Source organism: Mustela putorius, unplaced genomic scaffold (genome assembly GCF_011764305.1).
Source record: "Mustela putorius furo isolate JIRA1106 unplaced genomic scaffold, ASM1176430v1.1 tig00000743_pilon_pilon_pilon, whole genome shotgun sequence".
NCBI classification, from domain to species: domain Eukaryota; kingdom Metazoa; phylum Chordata; class Mammalia; order Carnivora; family Mustelidae; genus Mustela; species Mustela putorius.
Window position 1 is genome coordinate 5,318,689 of NW_025421464.1, and position 23,450 is coordinate 5,342,138.

The window sequence follows — 23,450 nt, forward strand, 5'->3', positions numbered from 1 at the left end:
AGGGAAGCCTGGCTTCGTCGATGCCTCCATTTTGTCCCTTTGTGTCGCTCTCTACTTTCCCATTAGTTTGCTTCTTTCCTCCTCTTCCTTTTCTCTCTCCATCCTTTCTGTCTTTATCCTCACCCCTCCTCCTCTCTCTCTGTCTCAACAATGACATGTAAGTACTGGGCCCGAGTCTGGGGCTGAGTTGGGGCTTTTGAGCAGAAGTCAACATGAGAGGGCCAGCTAGTAGGACGGTTCCCGTGGCTTCCTGCCTACCACACGGAAGGGGAGAGGAGGGTTTCAGTGCAAAATTCTAGGAGTAGTCTTGCTGATTCTATTTCTTCTCCCCCTTCTTCCCTTCTCCCCCGGCAGAAAAGGAGGCAAGGCCGAATCATGTTTGATACTATGGACTTTGTTGCAGAGGAGGTATGCATAACTCTGACCTTGCTGCTGGGAATTTTCTTTCTGCATCAGGCCTGGAAAAGGCACTGGGTTGGGTATCAGGACAGGTGGGTCCAGTCTGGGTTCCCAAGATTCCAGGCCTGACATTCTGGGGCTGTGAGCACCCTTGAACCCATTTGTCACCTTAGAGCTGAGCAGAACCAGCAGGGAGAGCTCCTGTACTTACACCCGTGGACAAGGAACAAAAGGCAAAGTAGTGGCTGTAAGAGCTCCAGACACAGGAGAAATAATCAGGGTGGTGGGGAGAGCCCTGACCTGTGTGTGAATTCTGTCTCGGCCTCAAGCCCTCTGAGAGACACTGGGCACACCAACCCACCCTCCCCACCCTGACTGTCAGATGGCCATTCTGGCAAGGGAATGTTTTATATCTGAGTGAGACTTTGGACTGTGTGACATGTTTTCTGAATTTCAAGAATTGTTATTTTCCCGGCTTCTCACTAAGTCTTGGATACTAAATTAAAATTTAATTTAAAAAATTTTAAAGATTTTATTTTTTTTGAGAGAGAGAGAGAGAGAGAGAGAGCGCTAGCACAAGCAGGGGCAGGGGGAAGGTAGAGGGAGAAGCAGGCTCTTCACTGAGCAGGGAGCCCAATGTGGGACTCGATCCCAGGACCCCGGGATCATGACCTAAGCCGAAGGCAGACACTTAACTGACCCAGCTATCCAGGCGCCCCAAAATTTAATTTAAATTTGAAAGGGATCTACCTATTACAGGAAAGATTTGAAGTTCTTACCAGCTCTATTAGATCTGTGTCTGGTTGTGGGGATTCTAGGTGGTATAACTTCCCTTAAGGAGCTAAGTAGGAGTTAAAGTGAGGAAAGTTGGGACGCCTGGGTGGCTCAGTTGGTTAAGCAGCTGCCTTCGGCTCAGGTCATGATCCCAGAGTCCTGGGATCGAGTCCCACATCGGGCTCCTTGCTCCGCGGGGAGCCTGCTTCTCCCTCTTACTCTGCCTTCCACTCTGTCTGCCTGTGCTCGCTCTCCCTCTGAAAAATAAATAAATAAAATCTTTAAAAAAAAAAAAAAAAGTGAGGAAAGTTACCTGGGAAGTTAAATAACAGAGTTAGTTCTGTGGGAATCCAGAGAAGGGAGTTTCTAAGGGTTGAGGGTTGGTGAGAGAGATTTCCTAAAAGAATTAGGGCCCCTAGTGGGCCTGGAGAATCAGTTTTATTCATAGAAACCAGAGTCATCTGTGTTTTGTCCTAAATGAACCCTATCATAGAAATCTCAATGGGTTATTGATAGCAAGAGAGGGTTAGGAAGGAAGAAGATTGGATTCAGATCTTAAAAATGGCCAAGACAGGGCACTTGTGGCTCAACTGCTTGACATATGACTTGATCTTAGTTCAGATCTTTATCTCAGGATCATGAGTTCAAGCCCCATGTTGGGCTCCACATTGGGGATAGAGGCCTACTTAATTTAAAAAAAAAAAAAAAAATCAATGCTTCCATAGTTCCAGGCTGGGAGCCAGGCCCATTATAAGCCCTTTACTTGTATTAGCCCTGCTATTTATACATTCAGGTTCTGCTGCTCTCAGATAGGGAACTGAGGCTCAGGGAAATGTGACTTGTCCCAGGAGACACAACTAGGAAGGAGCAGGCCAAGTTTCAAACCCAGGTACATGGCACTAGATTTTACACATTATTGTTTTTAAAATTTTTAAAAGGTTTTATTTATCTATTTGAGAGAGAGAGAGCACGAATGGGGGGAAGGGCAGAGGGAGAAGCAGACTCTCTGCTGGGCAGGAAGCCTGATTTGGGGCTCAGTCCCAGGACCCAAGTATCATGACCTGAGCTGAAGGCACATGCTTAACCGACTGGGCCACCCAGACATCCAGAACCTGTGTGTTATTAATCACTAAGCAACACTGCCCCTCTGAGGAGATATGCAAGGCTTCAGAACTATTGTCCAGAATTTCTCATGTCCCACTTCTTTTTTGCTTCTGTGAGAACTACTGTTATGTGAAATTAGCCAGCATTCATTCATTCCTTCCATAAATTTTTATTTTGTTGAGTGCCCATCACATGTGAGATGTTTTTCTTTTTTTTTTTTTTTAAAGATTTTATTTATTTATTTGACAGACAGAGATCACAAGTAGGCAGAGAGGCAGGCAGAGAGAGAGAGAGGGAAGCAGGCTCCCTGCTGAGCAGAGAGCTGGATGCGGGACTCGATCCCAGGACCCTGAGATCATGCATGACCTGAGCCGAAGGCAGCGGCTTAACCCACTGAGCCACCCAGGTGCCCGAGATGTTTTTCTAGAGTGGGGTAAATAAGATAGATGAAACCACTGTTGTGTTTTTATTGGGGCTTATATTCTGGGACACCTTTGTCCAATAGAACTTTCTGAGATAATGGAAATGTTCAGTTGTGTTGTCCAATATAGTAGCCAACAGACCCATGTTGCGCTTTGTGGCTTGTGTGACTGAGGAATTTAATTTTTTTTAAGATTTTGTTTATTTAGGACGCCTGGGTGGCTCAGTGGGTTAAGCCGCTGCCTTCGGCTCAGGTCATGATCCCAGCGTCCTGGGATCGAGTCCCACATTGGGCTCCTTGCTTGGCAGGGAGCCTGCTTCTCCCTCTGCCTCTGTCTGCCATTCTGTCCGCCTGTGCTTGCTCTCTCTCCCTCTCTCTCTGACAAATAAATAAATAAAATATTAAAAAAAAAAAGATTTTGTTTATTTATTTGACAGAAAGAGAGAAGAGAGAGTACAAGCAGGGGGAGCTGCAGGCAGAGGGAGAGGGAGAAGCAGGCTCCCTGCAGAATGGGGAGCCTGACGTAGGGCTCGATCTCAGGACCCTGGGATCACAACCTGAGCTGAAGGCAGACACTTAACTAACTGAGCCACAGGTGCCCCAGAACTTATTTTTTTAATTTAATTTAATTTAAATTTCAATAGCCACGTGTGGCTAATGGCTACCATTTTGGATAGTGCAGTTCTAGAGTGAGTGAGAGTGTGTGTGTGTGTGTGTGTGTGTGTGTGTGTAGGATGGGGAAATTATAGATAATATACACATTAACAAAAAAGAGGGGTGCCTGGGTGGCTCAGTCAAGCATCTGCCTTTGGCTTAGGTCATGCTTTCAGGGTCCTGGGATGGAGTCCCATATGGGGCTCCCTGCTCAGTGAGGAGTCTCCTTCTCCCTCTCCATCTGCACCACCCCCTACTCACTCACGTGTGTGTGTGTGTGTGTGTGTGTGTGTGCACGCGCACTCTCTCTGTCTCTCAAATAAATAAGTTAATCTTTTAAAAAGAATGAGGTCATTTCAGAAAGTATGAATTACTTGGGGAAAAGTGATTCAGAAACTACACACTACTGGGAAGGGGGCCTACTATTTTAGGTCAAATGATCCAGTAGGGACTCCCTGAGTATGTGGTGATATAGGAGCTAAGAACTGAATGAAGAGGAGGAAGCAGCTATAGCCATGTGAAAATGCAGGGGAAGAACATTCCAGGCAGAGAAAACAGCCCAAGCAAGGACTGCAGGACAGAAGTGAGCTTGGCACCTACAAAAGATGGGTAGAATTCTAGACACTGGAGAATGAAGGAGAGAAGCAGGAAGTGAGGTGGTGGGGGGTAGGGAGGAAAGGAGTCAGACCATGTGGGGCCCCTAGGCTGGGGTACAGAGTTAAGATTTTATCCTAAGTGAGATGGGCAGCCAGTAGGAGTGTTAATAACTCAGGTACCATTTTCCCAGCAGGTGGGGGTGGGGAGTGAATGGATGGATCTGTCTACCCACTGGTCCATGAGTCTTGCTTCACCAGGACCTGGTTTCTCTAGGTTCTTTTTATTCCTTAGTCTCCTGTAGCATTTCAAGATATCGGCTGAGGCAAGGGAGGTCTCCCCTGACTGCAGTGAACATATCCTGAGGGTCCCCTGGAGCCAGAGAGCCCTTATTGTCTCGGGGAGTGGTCAATGAACAGCAAAGGCAGTATGGTCAGGAGTTAGGGATAAGGCTCTTGGCATGTAGCAGATCTAGGTTATCATCCTGCCTGAGTGTCTTCATCTGTCAAATGGGAATCGTAACACTGCTTCACTTCTCGGGCTGGGCAAACATGCAGTGAGATGGTGTGTGTAAGTTGTGTATCCGGATACCAGGCACGCAGTAAGCCCTTGGTACGTGTCAGCCACTCTTGTACAGGGTGTGGGAGAGTGTAAGAGCAGGAGTGTGGGGAATTGCTGACTGGCCTCTGGGGGAAACTGCTGGGTCTTGTGTGTCACTCTGGTTCTCTCTCCCCAGGGTCACTTCCCTCCAAAAGCCATGCAGATCACGCAGAAGCTGCCTTCCTGGAGGACGGAGCCCGAGATCCAGGCGCTCTGTAACCTCCTGCAGGTCTTGGACAGCTACCGTAACTACTCAGAGCCCCTGCAGCTGCTCCTGGCCAAGGTCATGCGCTTTGAACGGTCAGTGAGGGGCACACCCCTGGGTCCTCGGCTGGGAAGAGCTGCCTGACGAGGCCATGGCCAGTCTGCTTGTGTCTCTGTGACACCCCAGCTGTGAAAAGCTATCTGTCAGCTCGCTGGAGTGCTCCTTGTTGAGCTTGTAGCACGCTTGGTCTCCTTCATTTATTGATAGTCTTCCCAGGATTAAGGAGCCACTGGATCTGATGAGGCTTGGGTAGGATCCTCAGAAAGGATCTGGTCCAGTTTCCTCCTCTTTCAGAAGAAGAAGCAGAGGCTCAGAGGGGTAGAACGTCTCATACTCTGTCACCCAAGTCATGAGAGGTAGAGCTGAGACTTGCATCCACACCCTAAAAGCCACAGTGGTTCACAGGTGATTGTATCATGTACAGATAGGAACTAGGGCAAGGGTCTGTGAACTTGGATAAGAAAAAGTTTGTTTTCTTTAACATCTAACTAAAATTTATCATTTCCTTGAATCGCAAATGTAGGTAATGCACCACGACAGTATTAGCTATTCCTGTGACTTTTTCACCAAAAGAAATCACCAAAAATACACACTCAAGTTATTGCAGATTTCTCAAAAAATAATTTATATTCATCATATCTTTGAAATTATGGTAGTAATTAGATCTGCTGCTAGATTTTATTATTCTGTGCCTTAATAAAGATGCACATATATTGCTAGACAACAATTGGGTTTTATTATTTTTTTTAAGACTTATATATTTGAGAGATAGAGAGCGCACAAACATGAGGGGTCATGGGGAGGAAGGGACAGAGGGAGAGACTCTGAAGCAGGCTCCCCTGCTGAGCGCAGAGCCCATTCAGAGCTCAGTCTCACAACCCTGAGAGCATGACCTGAGCCAAAATCAAGGGTCAGACTCTTAACTGACTGAGTCACCCAGATGCCCCCACAATTTGGGTTTTAAAAGGCAATTATCAACTGTTTCTGCTGTATTTTATTATATATATATATATATATACTTATTTATTTTAAAAACATTTTTTAAAGATTTTTATTTATTTGAGAGAAAGAGAGTATAAGTAGGGGAGCAGCAGAGGGAGAGGGAGAAGGAGAAGCAGGCTCGCTGCTGAGCAGGGAGCCCCATGCAGGGCTCGATCCTAGGACCCCGAGATCATGACCTGAGTGGAAGGCAGACACTTAACTGACTGAGCCACCCAGGCACCCCTGTTTTATATATTTAAAACATTATTCTGTGAAGGCTTCACCAGATTGTCCAAGGGTCCATGACACAAGAGGCACCATATAAATACATTGTGCTAGAGAAGTGTAAGTGGTGTCCTTTTCTTGGACATTTCAGTGGCTTAAGAGAAGCAGCCTAGCAGAAATATTTGAGGTAAGGCCTGTCTTGAAAATGGAGGCTGTAAGGACACTATAGGTCTGTGTCCTGATATCTTCCTTCACGGAGGTCCCAGGTCACATAGTCACAACTAGCACTAGATTAAGGCCTGTTACGACCTGTGTAGGCTCTGTTTATAGCCAGTAAGCCTGGGAGACTCTCCATCTGGTGTGGCCAAAGGAGACTTAAAAAAGAGGTGGCATTGGGGTAGGTATATTTGATAAGTGGAGGTGTAGGCAAGAACATTCCAGGCAGAGGGAACCATCTGCTTTGGGTCCAGCCCAGGAAAGAAGAGCAAGTCGTGGTCTTAAAGTAAGATTCCACAGCAGGCAGAATGTTGTCATGCAAAGAAAAAGAATCATTGAGGTAGAAGCTCTGGAATGTGACGGGGCATCTGCCACTCTGAGGTGTGACCTCAGGCAAGCCACTTAACCGTGCTGAGCCTCAAAATCCGCATTACTGATACAGATTTTATGGGTTTGCGTGAAGATGAAGAGGTAGTGATTTTTAAAGTCCTGTTCAGCTAGTTGATTATTTCTGGGACTGGAAATGAGCAGATTAGACAGGATTCTTTCAGTCACAAGGGACAGAAAACCTACCTGGGCCAGGGGTGGCCTATATATCTGAAAAGTCCTAAAAAGTCCTGGAATAGTTCTCCAGCTTCCGGCTCAGTCCATTCTCATAAACCACTTTCTCCACCAAACCTCCTCTCTCTTGGCAGCACGATGACAGACTGTCTGAGAGTCAAGAATTAAAGTGTTTCCCCCAAAGTAAAGTCAGGGTGTGACTGTTGGGAAGGGTGACCCTGACACCTGGCAGCAAAGCCACAGATGTCTGCTCTAGGAGATTTGGGGTCTAGTGCTGACTCTAGTGTGACTCATTGTGTGCCTTCAGCAAGCCTGGGGCTTCTTAGGTCTCACTTCCCTCATCTCAGCGATGTGGATCAGCTACATTGTTTCTGAGGGTCTTTCCAACTGCAGCTCCAGGAGTCTGGGCTTGGATGAACACTAGTTGTGCTCCCCAAAGCCTCATTTTCCAGCTGAATCGTCTCCTATCTAGTCATGGTCTTCTAGGCCATCTCCTTTTTCTAGACTTTTGTGTTCCCCATTACCTTCTGGGTAAAACCTAAAGTTAGCCCAGTGTCTGAAGTGTCTTATGATTTGACCTAGCCAAATTTCTCTCCCACTGGTTCCCCTGACCTCCCTGTTTTCCATTTCCCTTTCTAATGGAGCTCACTGTTATTCCTTTGAAGACACCATGCTTTCAGCCACCTCTGTGCCTGTGGACGTGGTGGTCCCTCTGCCTGGAACATTCTTCCAACTCTCTGTCTACCTGGAAGACTCCAGACAGTATCCCGCAGCCTGCTCTGGCTTTGCTAAGCTGGGTTAAGTGCCATTGCTCCATGCTTCTGAATTCGCCTGTGCTCACCTCTCTTAAAGCACTTTTAAACCTTATTTAGCTTCTGAACTTAACCATAATTTTCAGGACAAAATCTGTCCTTTCTCGCTTTGCCTGATAGACACAGTTGGTATTTATTTAACTTACTGAATGAAGGAAGGAAATGAATGAATATTGAAAGAAGTAGAATCTGAACTTTTATTTGAAATGCAGAAATCTTCCCCCTGGGAGCTTAAGAACTAACTTCCAGTTTGCTCTGGACCTGGGCACCTCTACCCTAATGGTTCCTGATTGTGTAGTGAGTTCTTGAGGATTAGAAGACCATTTACCTATTTTTTCCTAGGCATGTTCGTCTTATTTTACAGACAAGAGACCTTGAGGGTCAGAGAGAGAATATGAGTGTCCAGTGCCGTGCAGCTCAGGGCAGAATCAGGACTGGGATCCTGGTCTCCATCATTTAGCTACTCAGCCATTACTTTCAGGATTTGGTCATTCATTTATTCAGCTGCTGCTCATTGAGCATGTCCCGTGTGCTGAAGCGGACTGACAAAGGCTCTGTCTCAGGAAGCTTCAGTCTGATGGAGGCGGGCAACTCGGTGACTGTTAGTGAAGCAGTCAAGCTTGATGGGGCTGGGGCTGGGCTGTTGCAAGGTCCCTTCTGGTCCCAGTCTGTGTCTTCCTGCCCTAGAGAGAAGAGCACCACAGTGCAGCACTCCTCACAGCATGGGCCAGGCTCCCTGCTGCTTCCAGACCTACTGGCCTTGGTCTCTTCTCAGGTTTGGGCGCAGGCGCGTGATTGTCAAGAAGGGACAGAGGGGCAACAGCTTTTATTTCATCTATCTGGGCACAGTCGCGGTGACCAAGGATGACGATGGCAGCAGCGCCTTCCTGGACACCCACCCCACATTGTTGCACAAGGGCGACTGTTTTGGGGTAAGCACGGGGGAAGGTCGGCCTCAGTGGGGCAGGCATGGGGGTGCGACAGGACTCCAGCCAGAACAGCTGGGCCTGGTCCTACCTTCTCCTGTGTGTAAGTCCCTGCCCTATCGTGGATCCCAGCACCCTTTCCCGTCACAGGCCAATCGACTGGACCAGCTGATGTCCAAGGATGGTTCCTCCATCTCTGATGTTTGAGGAACATGAGGAACATGTTCCCTGTATAACCCCCACAGAGGCGCAGTGACCCCTCCGAGAGGCCCCTCTGGCTTCCTCTTTCTGGTCTGGTGAAGCCTGTTGCCTCTTTTCTTCCACGAGCAGCATATTAAGAGGGAGGGGATGGCGCCCAGGAGTGGGGAATGAACAGGAGTGCAGGGCCAGCTGGGGAGTCTACAGTCTGGGGAGTAGAGATTTCTGGGGGCTGATGGAAGCAGGAAAAAGGTGGGCAAGGCTGCGAGGAGAAAGCAAGAGGTAGGTAGCATCTCACTTGCTTTTGTCTGTGTCAACCCAACAGGAACTGGGCATTCTGACTCCTTCACTAAGGAGGGCCACTGTGGTCTGTATGGAAGAAACAGAATTCCTGGTTGTCGACAGGGAAGACTTCCTTGAGAATAAGCTGGATCAGGAATTCCAAAAGGATGCTCAGGAACGATTTGAATTTTTTAGGTACCTCCATCATCAGCCAACATGTCCCCCCTGTGTGTTTATTAGGTGCCTGACTGTGGTAGGCCCAGTGGGAGACAGGAGGTGCTGTTCTCTCCCAGAATGCTCTTGAGACAGGAGACATCGCCCACCCAACTTCTCCATCTGGCAAAGTCCTGCTAGACCCTTAGGTCTCAGCTTACACATCCCTTCCTTGTGGGATGGTACTAATAGAATAGCTCATGGGTACTCAGCCCTTTGTCCCAGGTCTTTTAACTTCTCTTATTCAATCCTGTGGCATTGTTTCTCTTGCTCTATCTAGTTTACAGGTAAGGAAACAAAGCTTTGGTGTTGTGGGGGTGGGGTGATGTACCCAGAATGTTCAATTCAGAAATCTCTGGGCTTCACTGCCCCACCTCACTAACCAAGCCCATCACTCCAGAATAGAGGAGAGTGCCCCCCCAATACTTCTATTCTACCCTGTGTTCCTTTTTTTTTTTTTCTAAAGATTTTATTTATTTATTTGACAGAGAAACAGCAAGAAAGGGAACACAAGCAAGGGGAGTGGGAGAGGGAGAAGCAGACTTCCTGCAGAGCAAGGAGCCCGATGTTGGGCTTGATCCTAGGACCCTGGGATCATGACTTGAGCCCAAGACAGATGCTTAACAACTGAGCCACCCAGGCACCCCATACCCCATGTTTCTTTGAAGTCCCAGCCAAACTGTGATTCTTTTTTTTTTTTTTTTGAAAGTTTTATTTATTTGACAGAGATCACAAAGTAGACAGAGGAGACAAGGCAGAGAAGGGTGGGTGAGGGAAGCCAGCCCCCTGCCGAGCAGAGAGCCCGATGAGGGGCTCGATCCCATGACCCTGAGATCATGACCTGAGCCGAAGGCAGAGGCTTAACCCACTGAGCCACCCGGGCGCCCCCAAACTGTGATTCTTGATTGCATAATACCTCCTTTAACGTTTATTAGACATCAGGCAGGAAGCACGTATGGTTGTGAGGGCAGGGCAGCCCTTTCGCCATGGTAATCCCCACGCTGTTGTCTCTCCAGGCATGCACAGGTGCTCGTTGTATCCCTTCTAGTTACTCACCTTTAGGAAAAGAATGGACATCAGATGAAGTGTGTGCCCCAGCCCTGAAAATACAGGCTATGGGGCTGTGCAGCTCCAGAGCAGTGCGGGGTACAGAGGGCCACCCTGTAGGGTAGCGGGAGGGTGGAGAGAAGAGGAGCTGTAAGAGGGACTGGGGCTTTCGAAGGGACTTAGCCCTGCAGGGGGAGGAGCACTTCCTGTTTTCACACCGTGGAAGAATGGGACTGAGCTGCAATCTCAGCTCTTGGGTTTATCAACCATGTCACCCTAGATGGGTCACCTCCCTTCTCTGAGTTGAGCCTCCTGCTCTGTAAAATGGGGATAATGATTCATCTCTCTCCCAAATCTTTGTAAAGATTGAATGAGATGATCATGGGAAGTGGGGGCCCAGTGGTGTTGCCTCTGTGGAGATCCCGCTTTCCCTTCCCGTGTCTCCAGACCCTTCTCCTTTGGACATGGCACTGACCTTGTTCCCCCTTGGTGCCCTGGATTAGCTCAGTGCCCTGTGTCACCCAAGTTCCGGGCTCGTGATCTGTGGGAGCTGAGGAAATTTGAGATGGTTGTTAGCAACCCTGTGGGGCTGCGTGTCAGGGATGGCAAGCCACTGAGTGGTGGTGCATGAGCTGGGTGTGTGTGTGGGGGGCAGGTGGTGGCACTGCAGGTTGGGCCTTCAGTCATAGGGAACAAAGGCAAAGAGAGGGGAGTCCAGATGTCCCCCATTCATTAGGCATAGGCCTAAGTCTTTGAAACTAACAGGCTGGAGGAGGCTGGAGTGAGTTGCCCAAACCAAAGGGAGGGGGAGGACTGCTGGGCTGGGGGCCAGAATAGCAGGTGAGCTGAAGTGAGGCACTCTGGGAGTTGCCTAGTGAGCACTAGATTGGGGGATGGGGCCAGAAAGGAGCCCCTGGAGGGCAGAGTGGAAGTGAGAGGGGACACACTGGACTGGGGAGCAGTGGAGAGGAGAGCTGGAGAGGGTGCCACAGGCCAGGTGAGGCAACTGGAGGGCGAGTAAAATCCTCCACATCAGGCATTTTCAAGAGCAAGATGACACATTCCCTTTCTGGAAATTGCTGAGAGCTGGGCACTTTCTGGGATGGAGGGTGATGAATTCTTTTTTTTTTTTTTTTTTAAGATTTTATTTATTTATTTGACAGACATCACAAGCAGGCAGAGAGACAGGCAGAGCAAGAGGGGGGAAGCAGGCTCCCCGCTGAGCAGAGAGCCGATTCGGGGCTTGATCCCAGGACCCTGAGATCATGACCTGAGCAGAAGGCAGCGGCTTAACCCACTGAGCCACCCAGGTGCTCCAAGGGTGATGAATTCTATCTAATGGGATTTTCCCCTCAGGAAGATGGATCTATTTGAGTCATTGTCTGAGGAGAAGCTCTGGAAGCTTGTAGCCCTGGGGAAGGTGGAGAAGTTCTCCTATGGGCAGCTGATCTCAAAAGATTTCATGGAATTGTCATCCATCTTGTTTGTCAGCAAGGTGAGAGGCCTGGGATGGGGGTGGGGGCTGGAAGCTGGGGAGGCATGCCTGGTGTAATGTCCTGTGGCCACACAGGTGGGGCTGAGCCCTGTTCTGCAGCACTCCCGTTTTCTGAGAGTCCATGTGCCAGCTGTAAAAGAGGTACCACGGAGTTTGGCCTCCCTCCCTCTGAGGGTTCTGTGACTTTGAGATACACTGTTAATTAGAAAGAGGGACACAGGGGTACCCCCTCCTTGACCTCATCATGTACAGGCTTATTTACATACAGATACTTAAATTATATATTTGGCCCTTCAATCTTAATGGTGCCAGATCAGTTTTTAAAATTATAATCTTTAGGGACGCCGTGGGTGGCTCAGTCGGTTAAACTTCGCCTTCAGCTTAGATCATGATCTCTGGGTCCTGGGATCGAGCCCTGAGTTGGGCTCCCTGCTAAGTGAGGAGTCTGCTTCTCCCTCTCTCTCTGCTCATCCCCCTGCCCCCTGCTTGTACTCTGACCCTCTCTCAAATAAATAAATACAATCTTTTTAAAAATATGATCTTTAAATTATAGATGTGATATGGCCACATTATAAAACATAGTTCTGGAAAGAGGGAAGAAATCACCCATGAGCTCATCACCTCAGAAAAGATTTTCAGTGGTGGAATTGCTTGGGCAGCTAGGTGGCTCAGTGGGTTGGGCGTTTGCCTTTGGCTTAGGTCATGATCACAGGGTCCTGGGATCGAGTTCTGCATCAGGCTCCTTGCTCAGTGGGGAGTCTGCTTCTCCCTCTGCCACTTCTTCTGCTTGTATTCATGCATTCACTCTCTCAAAAATGAATACATTTAAAAAAAATCTTAAAAAAAAAAGTGGATTTTCTTGGTATCAACGTGTTACGGATCTTGGAACAAGTTGCTGTCCAGAAGGATCCACTTTATCAAGCTTCCAGCAGTGTGCACCTTTGCCAGCACCACACGCCTCTGCTGGGCTCTCCTGTCAATCCCTCAAAACTTTCCTAATTTCATAGATGGCAACTGCTACCTCACTGAGGATTTAATTTACATTTTTCCTCATTGCTAGTGAGATTCATCATGTTTGTCTACTATTCAAATTTCATCTTTTGTGAATTACTTTATGTCCTGTGCCAATTTCTCTATTGGTTGATAATGAAAACAGAGCCTGACATTTACTGAGTGCTTACCCTGTCCCAGGTTGTCTGCTCCATGTGCTTTGTGTCATTTCAGCCCCAGGGCAGTTCAGCGTAGGCCAGTACTGCCGTTATTCCCATTTGACAGAGGTGGAAACTGAGGCACAGGAAGGTTAAGTGGCTTGTCCACGGTTACACAGTCGATGAGGGGCAGCGGCTGGGTTCAACCCAGGTCTGTCTGATTCCAAAGCTCTTCTCAGGGGCTGGAATTTGCAATGTGAGTCGACCGATCTGTCAGTTGTGGACTCTGCTCAACCCTGTGTAGTTTTCATGATTGTCATGAGAACCACCATGTTTTTGAGATCACTTGCTCCTGTGCCAGGGGTTCTACTAGCATTGTTAATTGTTTTTGTTTATTTTGGTTTATTTGCACCTGGTTTGAAATCCAAAAGTTTCGAAAGAGTAATGTTTCCCTCTCACCTTTTCCCCCTGCCACCCAGTGTACCTCCCCAGGGACAGTCACTGTCACTGCTTTCTTTTGTGTCTGTCCTGCGGCTCTTCTTTGTATATAAAGGCAAATGCATGTATATGTTTTCTTCCTTGTTTTCATAAATGGCGTCATGCTACGCAGGCTGTTCCGTATTTTGCTGTTTCAAGAATATTTCTGTAGATTGTTCCATATCTGTCCATAAAGAACCCACATATTTTTTTATTTTTACCACTTGTGCAGTGTTTTACTATATGATTGTGCTTGAATTTATCTAACCAGTTCCCTACTGAGGGATTGGTTGCCCCCATCTTCTGCTATTTCAAGCAGTGCTTTGGTGAACTGTGTACACAGTACCATTTCACCATAAATCTTCACCACAGCTCTATCAGGAAGACGTTCTTATTTCACGTTTACAAATGAGAAGTTGAAGTTAAGATACCTTAGGAAAGGTCACCCATCTAGTAAGTGGCAGAACAAGGATTCTGCCCCCAAACTTTTAGTATCTCCCATATAGCTGTTGCTCATATTATGTTGCCACCAAACATTTGTTGATTTTTTTTGCCAAGTTTGGTTCATGCTCTGAAGGGATATGAGGATGGAAAAGACTGTTTCTTTCTCCTTATATCTCTCTTCCACTAGAGTCTGAGCAGAGACAAAGTTATCCAGGCCATCTACCAAGTGATTAGTGCAAACTCTCTGAGTTTACAAGGATTTAGTAGGGAGACCTCTCTAAAGGCTGGGGGCGTTTAAAGAAGGCTTCCTGGAGAAGGTAAGGCGTTGAGCCTTGAAGTGTTGGACCTTTGGACAAAAGGAAAGGCAAGATTGGCTATATGCTGGAGTTGGTTCTTACTGGCCTATGAGAGCTGATTAAGATTTCAGGAATTACTAAAAATTGAATTATATAAACTATAATTAAATATATTATATGGAAAACAAGTGTAGCAAATAATGAAAAAATCATCATTTCCTCATGACTTTACTGCATTTTACTATTATCTGTGCTCTGGAGTTTATGTCTATTTTAGCTATCTGGTGGAAACACTGTATAACTATGCACGTCTCTTCCTACCTGCGCAGTCAGTGACTTCAGGTTGGTAGCTGAAAATTGGCCCCAGCAGGATAGTGGAAATCAGTAGATACCCTGAGTCAGGTTTTGATTTATGGTTTTGCTGATTATCTTAAGAACACTATAGAGAGAATGTTTATGATGCAGATTAAATTTAAAAGTGGGCTGGGTCTGTAGCCATCACATTGTGAAGAGAAGAAAATTATGGAAATGTTTTACCAGTATTTAACCACTATTCATAATAGATTCATCATGGGAGTTACATCACTGTTGAACAAGCGAAATTCCAATATATATAGCACCAAAGCTAAAGGGGGTTTATTAGTGAATATAATTTCGACAAGGGTGAGAAGTCGTTTACCAGTAGATTACAAACCAGACCTAATAGTGTTAAGTTTATTGGGAAAAGAGTGGATTGGATGCAACTTTGTTTCTCTAATCATGGTTGAATTGTGACTATGATTGGTCATGGTTATAAGAACTCAGCCAGAGGGGCACCTGGGGGACTCAGTGGGTTAAGCCTCTGCCTTCAGCTCAGGTCATGATCTCAGGAATCTGGGATTGAGCCCCACATTAGGCGCTCTGCTCGGCAGAGGGGGAGGCTGCTTCCCCCTCTCTCTCTGCCTACATGTGATCTCTCTCTCTGTCAAATAAATAAATATATATATATACTTAAAAAAAAAAGAAAAAAAAAAGGACCTCAGCCAGAGTCCGCAACAGCATTCTATGAGAATCCCTTGGCTATTTGGAACTTCCAGTAAGAGTATAATATGTTTTATTGTTATTTATAAATTGTGTGCAGCACACCCTTAATAAGACTAAGATTTACAGACATGTGTACCCTTTCCCAGAGAGCCGATTATTAAACTTAACACCAGGTGGGTGTTTGTGCTGTTATTTTGGGTTCAGTCCCAGAGGAGAGAATCAAGACTAGCTAAATGTAAACAGAAAGGGAGTTATTGGAGGATGTTGAATGGCTAACAGATTTACTGGTGACAGGGAGGCCCGAGGGAGCAGACCTTACACTGAAGGGGATCCCCAAATGACTCCTAGTCCCAGTCCAGACTGGACAGTCACAGGTGCTGCTGCTCCTGCCAAGTTCAGGAAGTCACATCTGTAACCACTGCCTCCACGAGCATAGTGGAGAGCTTGCCGTTCAAAACCAAACCTTGCTCAAGTGCGTCCGGGCGAGGGAACCCGAATCATCTACTTAGCTGCCAGGAGGCTTGGGAGATGTTTGGGAGGATTTGGCTTCCAGCCTCTACCGTCTAAAGGACTGGAAGCACAGGGTCTGCCCCAGAGGATGGTGAGGATGAGGATGAGGCCCTTACCAGCCATGGGGAATAGTGTGCTAGGTCTGGAGAATCCTGGTAGCCATGTCAGGATCCTGAGCCTAGCACAGGGACTGGTAGCAGAGAGCCCTGAAGACCACCCTCCCTACTTTACAATCCTTTCTCCTCCCTGACATCTGCTCCCTCTTTCCTAAAATGTTGGGGTGATCACCTCCAAAGCCAGGAATGCCATGTGTCCCCAGATTTAACTCTGAGGTCTTTTGATACTATGTAGCCAGGGAAGATTGGGGGCAGGGGTGGAAAGGGATCAAAGTTCAAGACTTGCTTTAATCAGTATGATGATTGCATCTTGACCAGCAGAAAGTTCTTAGTCTGTTTTAGCCTCCAATTCTTTGTCTGTAAAGTGGGACCACTTACCTCATAAAGTCTGTAAGGATGAGTATAGCACAGACTTACTCAGTTCACGTTCATCCTCGAATTCAGTGGTTCTGAGTGCTGTTCCTTGTTGTTGCTGTTGTTTTTTTTTTTAAGATTTTATTTATTTATTTATTTGAGAGAGAGAGACAGATCACAAGTGGGGTGAGTGTCAGAGGGAGAAACAAACTCCCCAGTGAGCAGCGAGCCGGATGTGAGACTTGATCCCAGGACTCCGGGATCATGACCTGAGCTGAAGGCAGCCGCTTAATGACTGAGCTACCACATGCCCCCAAAACTGTTTCAACAAGACTTTGAGGTGATTCTGATATGCACTAAAATTGGAGAACTCTGATTTAAGGGAAGAGTTTTTCCGATTTGAGTAAGCATAAAGAACACTTTAGGGGGGGCTCCTTAAAAATGCAAATTTCTGCCTCACCCCAGAGTCTCATGCCTTAACTCCGGCAATCTGCATTGGAATTAAGCACAGCTGGTGACTCTAAAGCAGGCGCTCTTGAAGTTCTTTCTGAGAAAGATAATACAGATGTCACAAAGTGACAGCAGGTGTGTTTGTGTGTGTTGGGGGGCATCCTGGCTAGTAGGTGAATTGGATTTGTCCTTTAATGTGTTTTATGGAAAACTCATTTAATCGTTACTGCGAAGATTATAATTAAATTTCGGATTTCTGACTTCTTTTGAATATTCAGAAGTTCAGGCAACACCAGGCTGTATTGTGATGCAGCCCCCTTTGGCTGGCGTTGGAAGAGCACCTGACCCTTTTAAAGGCACTGCTTTTTTTCCTCCCATTTTTATTTCCCATCAGGCCTGCTGTTGGAATATTCCTCTAAGGAGACTGGGGTGTGCGGGATCCTGTAGTTCATAGCTGCGGCCACTAGAGGACGATATTAGCAGTGAGTGGCCTGGGTGTCTTGGGGACTCGGGAGAGTTAGGGAAGGCAGTTTCTCAGCAGCATAGAAAACATACTTAATACCCACAATCAACTCATTTTGAACAATTAATCATTTGGGGGCACATGTGGAGTTGTTTTCTACACGGATACAGATGGGATTAAAGACCCACAAGAGACTTTCTGAGAGGAAGATGTTCACCTGTGTTCCTCTGGTACCAGGTTCCTTGTTGATAAATGTTGCATAAGTGTTGACTACACCTCCAAGCCCAACACCTGGCTAGACTAAGGCTTATTAAATGTTTGATCCCTTCTCCTTCCTCTTTAACAGTAATCTGTCTTGAACCTTAACTATAACGTGTGTCTTACAGTTCCAACTAAAAAAGGGTAAGATTTTATAAAGATACAAAATAAGAAAAAATGGCATATCATTCTTTCCTATCAGATTAGGAAAGATTAAAAGGATTGTTAAAACTCAGTTTTCAATGTAACACAAAACTATAACAGCCTCTGTTATGCACTGCCAGAGAGAGTGTAAACTAACATTTCTGGAAGGCAATTTGGCAATGGGTATTGATATTGAAAACAACACACCTATAGGAAACAATCCCAAGGGGACAAACATGGGTATTACACGAGGATAAACTAGATTATACTGCAATTATAAGCAATCCTCAAATCTCAGTGGATTAACTGACAAAGATGCATTCCTACGTCCCACTACTTGATCACTGCCATCCCCACTGTAGCAGAGTTTGGAAAGGTGGTGAGTTTTATAAATGGAGTTTTGTTGTCCTCAACAAAATCACAGTTATATATACTACTGACTAATTAGAAACAACTGAATATTAGTCTTCAAAAATATTTTCTTGAGGTATAGCATGTATGCAATAAAGAACTCATCTAAAGTTCATAGCTTAGTGAATTGTTACATAGGTATACACCTGTGTAAGCATTCTCCAAATCAAGGTAGAGATCATTTCTAGCACCCAAGAAGGCTCCCTTGTACCCTTTCCCAAACAAAATACCCACCACCACCAAACAGAGCCCTCTTCTGACTTTGTCAGAAGATTACTTTTGCCTGTTCTTGCACTTCATATAAATGGAATCATACAATATGTGCTTTTTGTGTCTGACTTCTTTTGATCAACAGTTTAAATCATATGTAAGTTATAGCATACATAGAATAATATACAGTCATTAGAAACAATAATGTAGAACCATGGTAGCTGGTGTAAAATGATGTTCTTAATATATTACTGAGTTTTATTTTTTTATTTTAAAAAGATTTTATTTACCAGGGAGAGAGAGAGCATGAGCAGGGAGAAAGGTGGAGGGAGAAGCAGACTCTCCACTGAACAAGGAGCCCAATATGGGACTCGATCCCAGGACCCCGGGATCATGACCTGAGCCAAAGGCAGACTCAACTGACTAAGCCACCCAGGTGCCCCTGTATTATTTTTTTAAAAAAAAAGGTCACAAGAATGTTATACATAAAAGAACTTGCTTATGAAAAATTGTCTATGTCTATGTTAAATGTTTACAGAGAAAAGTTTGAAAAAATAGTCACTAAAACGCTACTCCTTATTATTTCTGGGTGTTAGGATAAAATAGTTTTAATTTTCTTTATATCCTTCTGTTTGGCTTGAATATATATTTTTTAACTTTTAATCTTGGAATGTTTTTAAATTTATAGAAAAGTTGTAAGAACAGAACAAAACTGTATAACCTTGATCCTGATTCACCGATTACTAACATTTTACCACATTTGCTTCTATATATATATTTCCCTGCCCGAATCATTTGAAAGTTAAATATCATTCATTATACTCACTTACCCCTATATACTTAAGTGATTTTTTTTCTAAAGTCAGAAATTGATTGCAGAATAATTATCCAAATCAGGGCATTTAACATTGATATAACATATAACATATAACATATAGTCAATTTCACCAGTTGTCACAGTACCGTTGTCTAGGGTGATTGTTTTTCCCCCAGATGCCAACATTTATTTAGTTCTCATGCCTATTTAGCTTTTTGAGCTTATGATGAATAGATAACGTTTGTGTTTAAAAAAAAAAAAAAAGGAACCTGAAAACTTGCATTAAGCCAAGTAAACTGGGGTAAGATGTAGTAGAGCTTATCCTCAAAGCCTGGCCTGCCCCCAGCTTCAGGGGTTAGCCCTTTTGTTTGTGTTCCTTGATGTTTCCAGGGCAGCTGTGAAGTGCTGCGTCTGATAGACCTCGGGACCTCGCCTTTCTACTACAAGTGGGTCTGGCAGCATCTGGAGCTGATAGACGGCAGACCTCTGAAGACCCACCTCAGTGGTAACTGACAGCCGCGCACAGCAGGGGGCGCCTGGGCCCTTCAGCTTCCCGTGCACTCTCAGACCTCCTGAGCTAGAAAGGCCCGGCAGGATGTCTGGTTTGATCCCCTTTTCCGAGCTGGAAATGTGGCCCACATGGCCCCATAGGGGGAGGCTCCTGCCCACCCCCCTCCGGCTCCTCCTTTTTAGGCTTTCCCTTTATGTCAGGTGCCCCTGGGGAGAGGGGTGGAAAGGAGCCTGGAGCTTGACAGAGCTGGGTTTGAATCTCCCTGGTTAGCTGGATGACTCGGGTAAGTACTTAAAGCCTCTGGGTCTGGTTCGTGGAGGTAGTGTAGTGGCTAGTAGCACTGGCCCAGCCAAACTGCTCGTGTTTGAATCCAGGGTCCCTCTCTTAATTGCTGTGTGATATCGGGCAAGTGACTGTGTCCCTGTGCCATCAGTTTCCCTCAGATGGTCCCTACTTCATGGACTTGTTATGAAATGAAGCAAATGAATGTCTAAAGATTTTTTTTTTTTAAGATTTTATTTATTTGACAGGGAGAGAGAGATCACATGTAGGCAGAAAGGGAGGGGGACGCAGGCTGCCCTCTGAGCAGAGAGCCTGATGCGGGGCTCGACCTCACGACCCTGAGATCATGACCTGAGCCGAAGGCAGAGGCTTAACCTGCTGAGCCACCCAGGCGCCTGGTGATTGGCTTATTTCACTTTGCATAATGTCCTCAAGGTTCATCATATTATAGCATGGATCAGGATTTCCTTCTTTCTGAAGTCTGAAGAATATTCCATTGTGTGTGTATGTCTCATTTTGTGTACCCATTCATTCGTCAATGGACTCTTGAGAACTTCCGCATTTCAGCTAGAGTGACTAATGCCACTATGAGCATGGGTGTAGAGTTATCTCTTTGAGACCTGCTTTTCTTTTGAATATACACCCAGAAGTAGACTTGCTGGATCATATGGTAATTCTGTTTTTAATTTTTTTTAGGGAATTGCCATACCGTTTTCCATAGGGGCTGTCCCATATTACATTCTCACCAACAGTGCACAAGGGTTCTGGTCTTTCCACATCCTCACCAGTGCTTGCTGTGTCCTGTTTGTATGGTTTTTAAACATGATATTTATCTTAATGGATAGGAGGTGGCATCTTATTATAGTCTTTTACTTTATTATTTATCTTTTTATTATAGTTTTGATTTGTATTTCCCTAATGATTAGTGGTGTTGAGCATCTTTTTCTGTGTTTATTGGCCATTCACATATCTTCTTTGGAGAAACATCTATGCAAGTTTTTTGCCTGTTTTAAAATCTGATTGTCTGCTTTTTTGTTAAGTTTTAGGAATTTTCTTTATATTTTGGATGATAATACCTGTTTGTCCATTTTTTCTTTTGTTGCCTGTGCCTTTGGTATATATACAAGAAATCACCACCAGATCCAAAGTTGTGATGCTTTTGCCCTGTGTTTTCTTCTTTTTTCATAAGTGGGCTCCACACCCAGCATGGAGCCCAGTGTGGGGGCTTGAACTCAGGACCCTGAGATTAAGGCCTGAGCTGAGATCAAGAGTTGGACACTTGGGGCACTTGGGTGGCTCAGTGGGTTAAACCTCTGCCTTCGGCTCAGGTCATGATCCCAGGGTCCTGGAATCGAGCCCTGCATCAGGCTCTCTGCTCGGTAGGGAGCCTGCTTCCCTTCCCCTCTCTCTCTGCCTGCCTCTCGTCTACTTGTGATCTTTGTCTGTCAAATAAATAAATAAAATCTTAAAAAAAAAGGGGGGGGTGTGGACACTTAAGAGACTGAGCCACCCAGGCACCCCTAGCCCTGTGTTTCTTCTAAGAGTTCTATAATTTTAGACCTTAATGTTTAAGTCTTTGAACCATTTTGAGTTAATTTGATTTGTGGTATGATGTAAGGGTCTAACTTCATTCTTGTTAGAATGAAGTTCTAACTTCTAATTAAAATCAGGTAGACTTGAATTAAACCCAAGTTTCAGCCCTTTCCTGGATGACTTAAACTCTGAGTGCTGCTCATTTGATTTCTTAAATGGGGCCAGTAACATGGGATGTAACATACGTGAAGGCTCTGCTCAGGGCCTGGCCCAGACCGATAACACATGGAAACCAAAGTATTTTCTGTTTTCCTTCATTTCCCCATGCGCCAGACTGGCCAGGCAGGTGAGGAGGGTAAAGTTTTCACCATCATCAGTACAGACCTCATATATGCAAAGACCCATTAACATGTTTTTCTGTGCTTTCTCTAACAGAATCTTCTCCTGTGGAGAGATTTAAGGAATTTCAGATCAAATCATATCCTGTACAGGACTTCAGCTTTCTGAAACTTAAGCACCTCCAGAACTCCTGGGAGCAAGAGGGGACCAGCTTCAGTAGGCAGATTAACATCCCGGGAAATACTTATCCGAAGATGTGGGGCCCAAAGATCAAGTAAGCTTAGCTCTTGGCAGATAGAAGCTTCCAGATTCTGGGTGAAAAGGGAGTTATAACTTGAAAGGATAGAATGTCAGGGATGCTGGGGGGGGGGCACAGGTAGCAGGTACAGCTCAACCCCAAAGATTGGGGTATGGAAAGAAGGTGGCTTAGAGAAGTCCTAGACTTGAGACCCAGCAGCTGTGTTCTCTGTCTGTAACCCACAGAGCCACTTGAGGCAGCCAGCTACTTCCTTTCTCAGGGAACTCATTTGAAGGAGAGGCAGATCTTCTGGCTCTGATACTCTGTGTGTCACTGAATCTTTTTGACTCTGAGCTTCTTCAAAAAAATTCTACCCATCTAAAGGAGGCAGGAGGTAAGAGCCTGGGCTTTGGAGTCAGTTCAGCCCAGGTTCAAATGCTGGCTTGGCCACTTATTTTAACCGTGTCCTTGTACAAGGGATTTGACCTCTCTAAGCCATAGTTCCATTGTCTATAGATAATAGGATTTAAGTCTTGGGGCACCTGGGTGACTCAGTGGGTTAAAGCCTCTGCCTTCAGCTCGGGTCATGATCCCAGGGTCCTGGGATCGAGCCCCACATTGGGCTCTCTGCTCAGCGGGGAGCCTGCTTTTCCCTCTCTCTCTCTGCCTGCCTCTCTGCCTACTTGTGATCTCTCTCTGTCAAATAGATAAATAAAATCTTTTAAAAAATAGGATTTAAATTTTGGTGATGTTGTAAGACAGCAATTAAATGTGATAATGGCAGTTATAGCTTAACACTTGTGGAATACTCCGTGCCTGGTCCTGGATTATCTAATTTCATCCTCGCAGGTTCTATGAGGTAAGTGCTATTATCAGTCCCATTTTTCAGGTGAGGAAACCAAGCTACAGAGAATGATTAATGTTCCCGTTTGAGGTCTTACAAGGTAGGAAGCAGTGGAGCCAGGATTCAAACCTGAGCAGCTTATTAGTGCTCAGTCCTATTGTCTGGTACAACTGTCATGGCTGGAATGAAAATGTGCCACGGGGGCTGTGCTTTTGCCTCAACCCAGAGAGGCTGAGAAGCAGGAAAGGACACTCAGTGGTCCCTGCCCAGAGGCAGCTCAATGCTGGACCCACAGCAATCTAACACTTCTCCCCCACCCCTGCCGTACAATGTAAAATTAAAATATCACCATGAGGGGTGCCTGGGTGGCTTAGTTGATTAAGTGTCTTCCTTTGGCTCAGATCCTGACCCTGGAGTCCTGGGATCGAGTCCCACATTGGGCTTCCTGCTCACAGGGAGTCTGCTTTCCCTCTGCCCCTCACCCTGCTTAAGCCCTCTTTCTTCTTGCTCTCTCTCTCTCTCTCTCAAATAATAAAAGCTTTAAAAACTATATTACAATAATAGTAATAATAACATGAGTGTCACAGTCTCCATGTTACCCCAAGTACCACTGCACTCAAATCCTTTGCCTATTAGCATTTCTAGCCTACTGGTCTCCATAACGAGCATCCCATAACTTCTGAGTTGTCATTCCCTCTGATGGATATTCTTTCCAAGCAATCCAGTGCTTGAAGTCCCAATCCCAGTCCTTCTGCAGGTAGGGATGGTACAGACCCAGTTTCTCTGCTGTACATCAGTAAGGGAGAAGAGACAGG

General features: G+C 45.8%; 1 protein-coding gene across 3 annotated transcripts in view; it reads left to right on the forward strand.

The window, feature by feature from the left end:
- CNBD2 (cyclic nucleotide binding domain containing 2) overlaps nucleotides 1-23,450 on the forward strand; it is a 55,596-nt gene that overhangs the window by 17,419 nt on the left and 14,727 nt on the right. For all 3 annotated transcript variants that reach the window (XM_013053343.2, XM_045084147.1, XM_004746513.3), the window contains 7 exons: nucleotides 355-408; nucleotides 4,683-4,846; nucleotides 8,382-8,538; nucleotides 9,056-9,207; nucleotides 11,629-11,767; nucleotides 19,279-19,393; nucleotides 21,650-21,827. In XM_013053343.2, coding sequence (XP_012908797.2) covers nucleotides 355-408; nucleotides 4,683-4,846; nucleotides 8,382-8,538; nucleotides 9,056-9,207; nucleotides 11,629-11,767; nucleotides 19,279-19,393; nucleotides 21,650-21,827 — 959 coding nt within the window. The remainder of the gene's footprint in view (nucleotides 1-354; nucleotides 409-4,682; nucleotides 4,847-8,381; nucleotides 8,539-9,055; nucleotides 9,208-11,628; nucleotides 11,768-19,278; nucleotides 19,394-21,649; nucleotides 21,828-23,450) is intronic.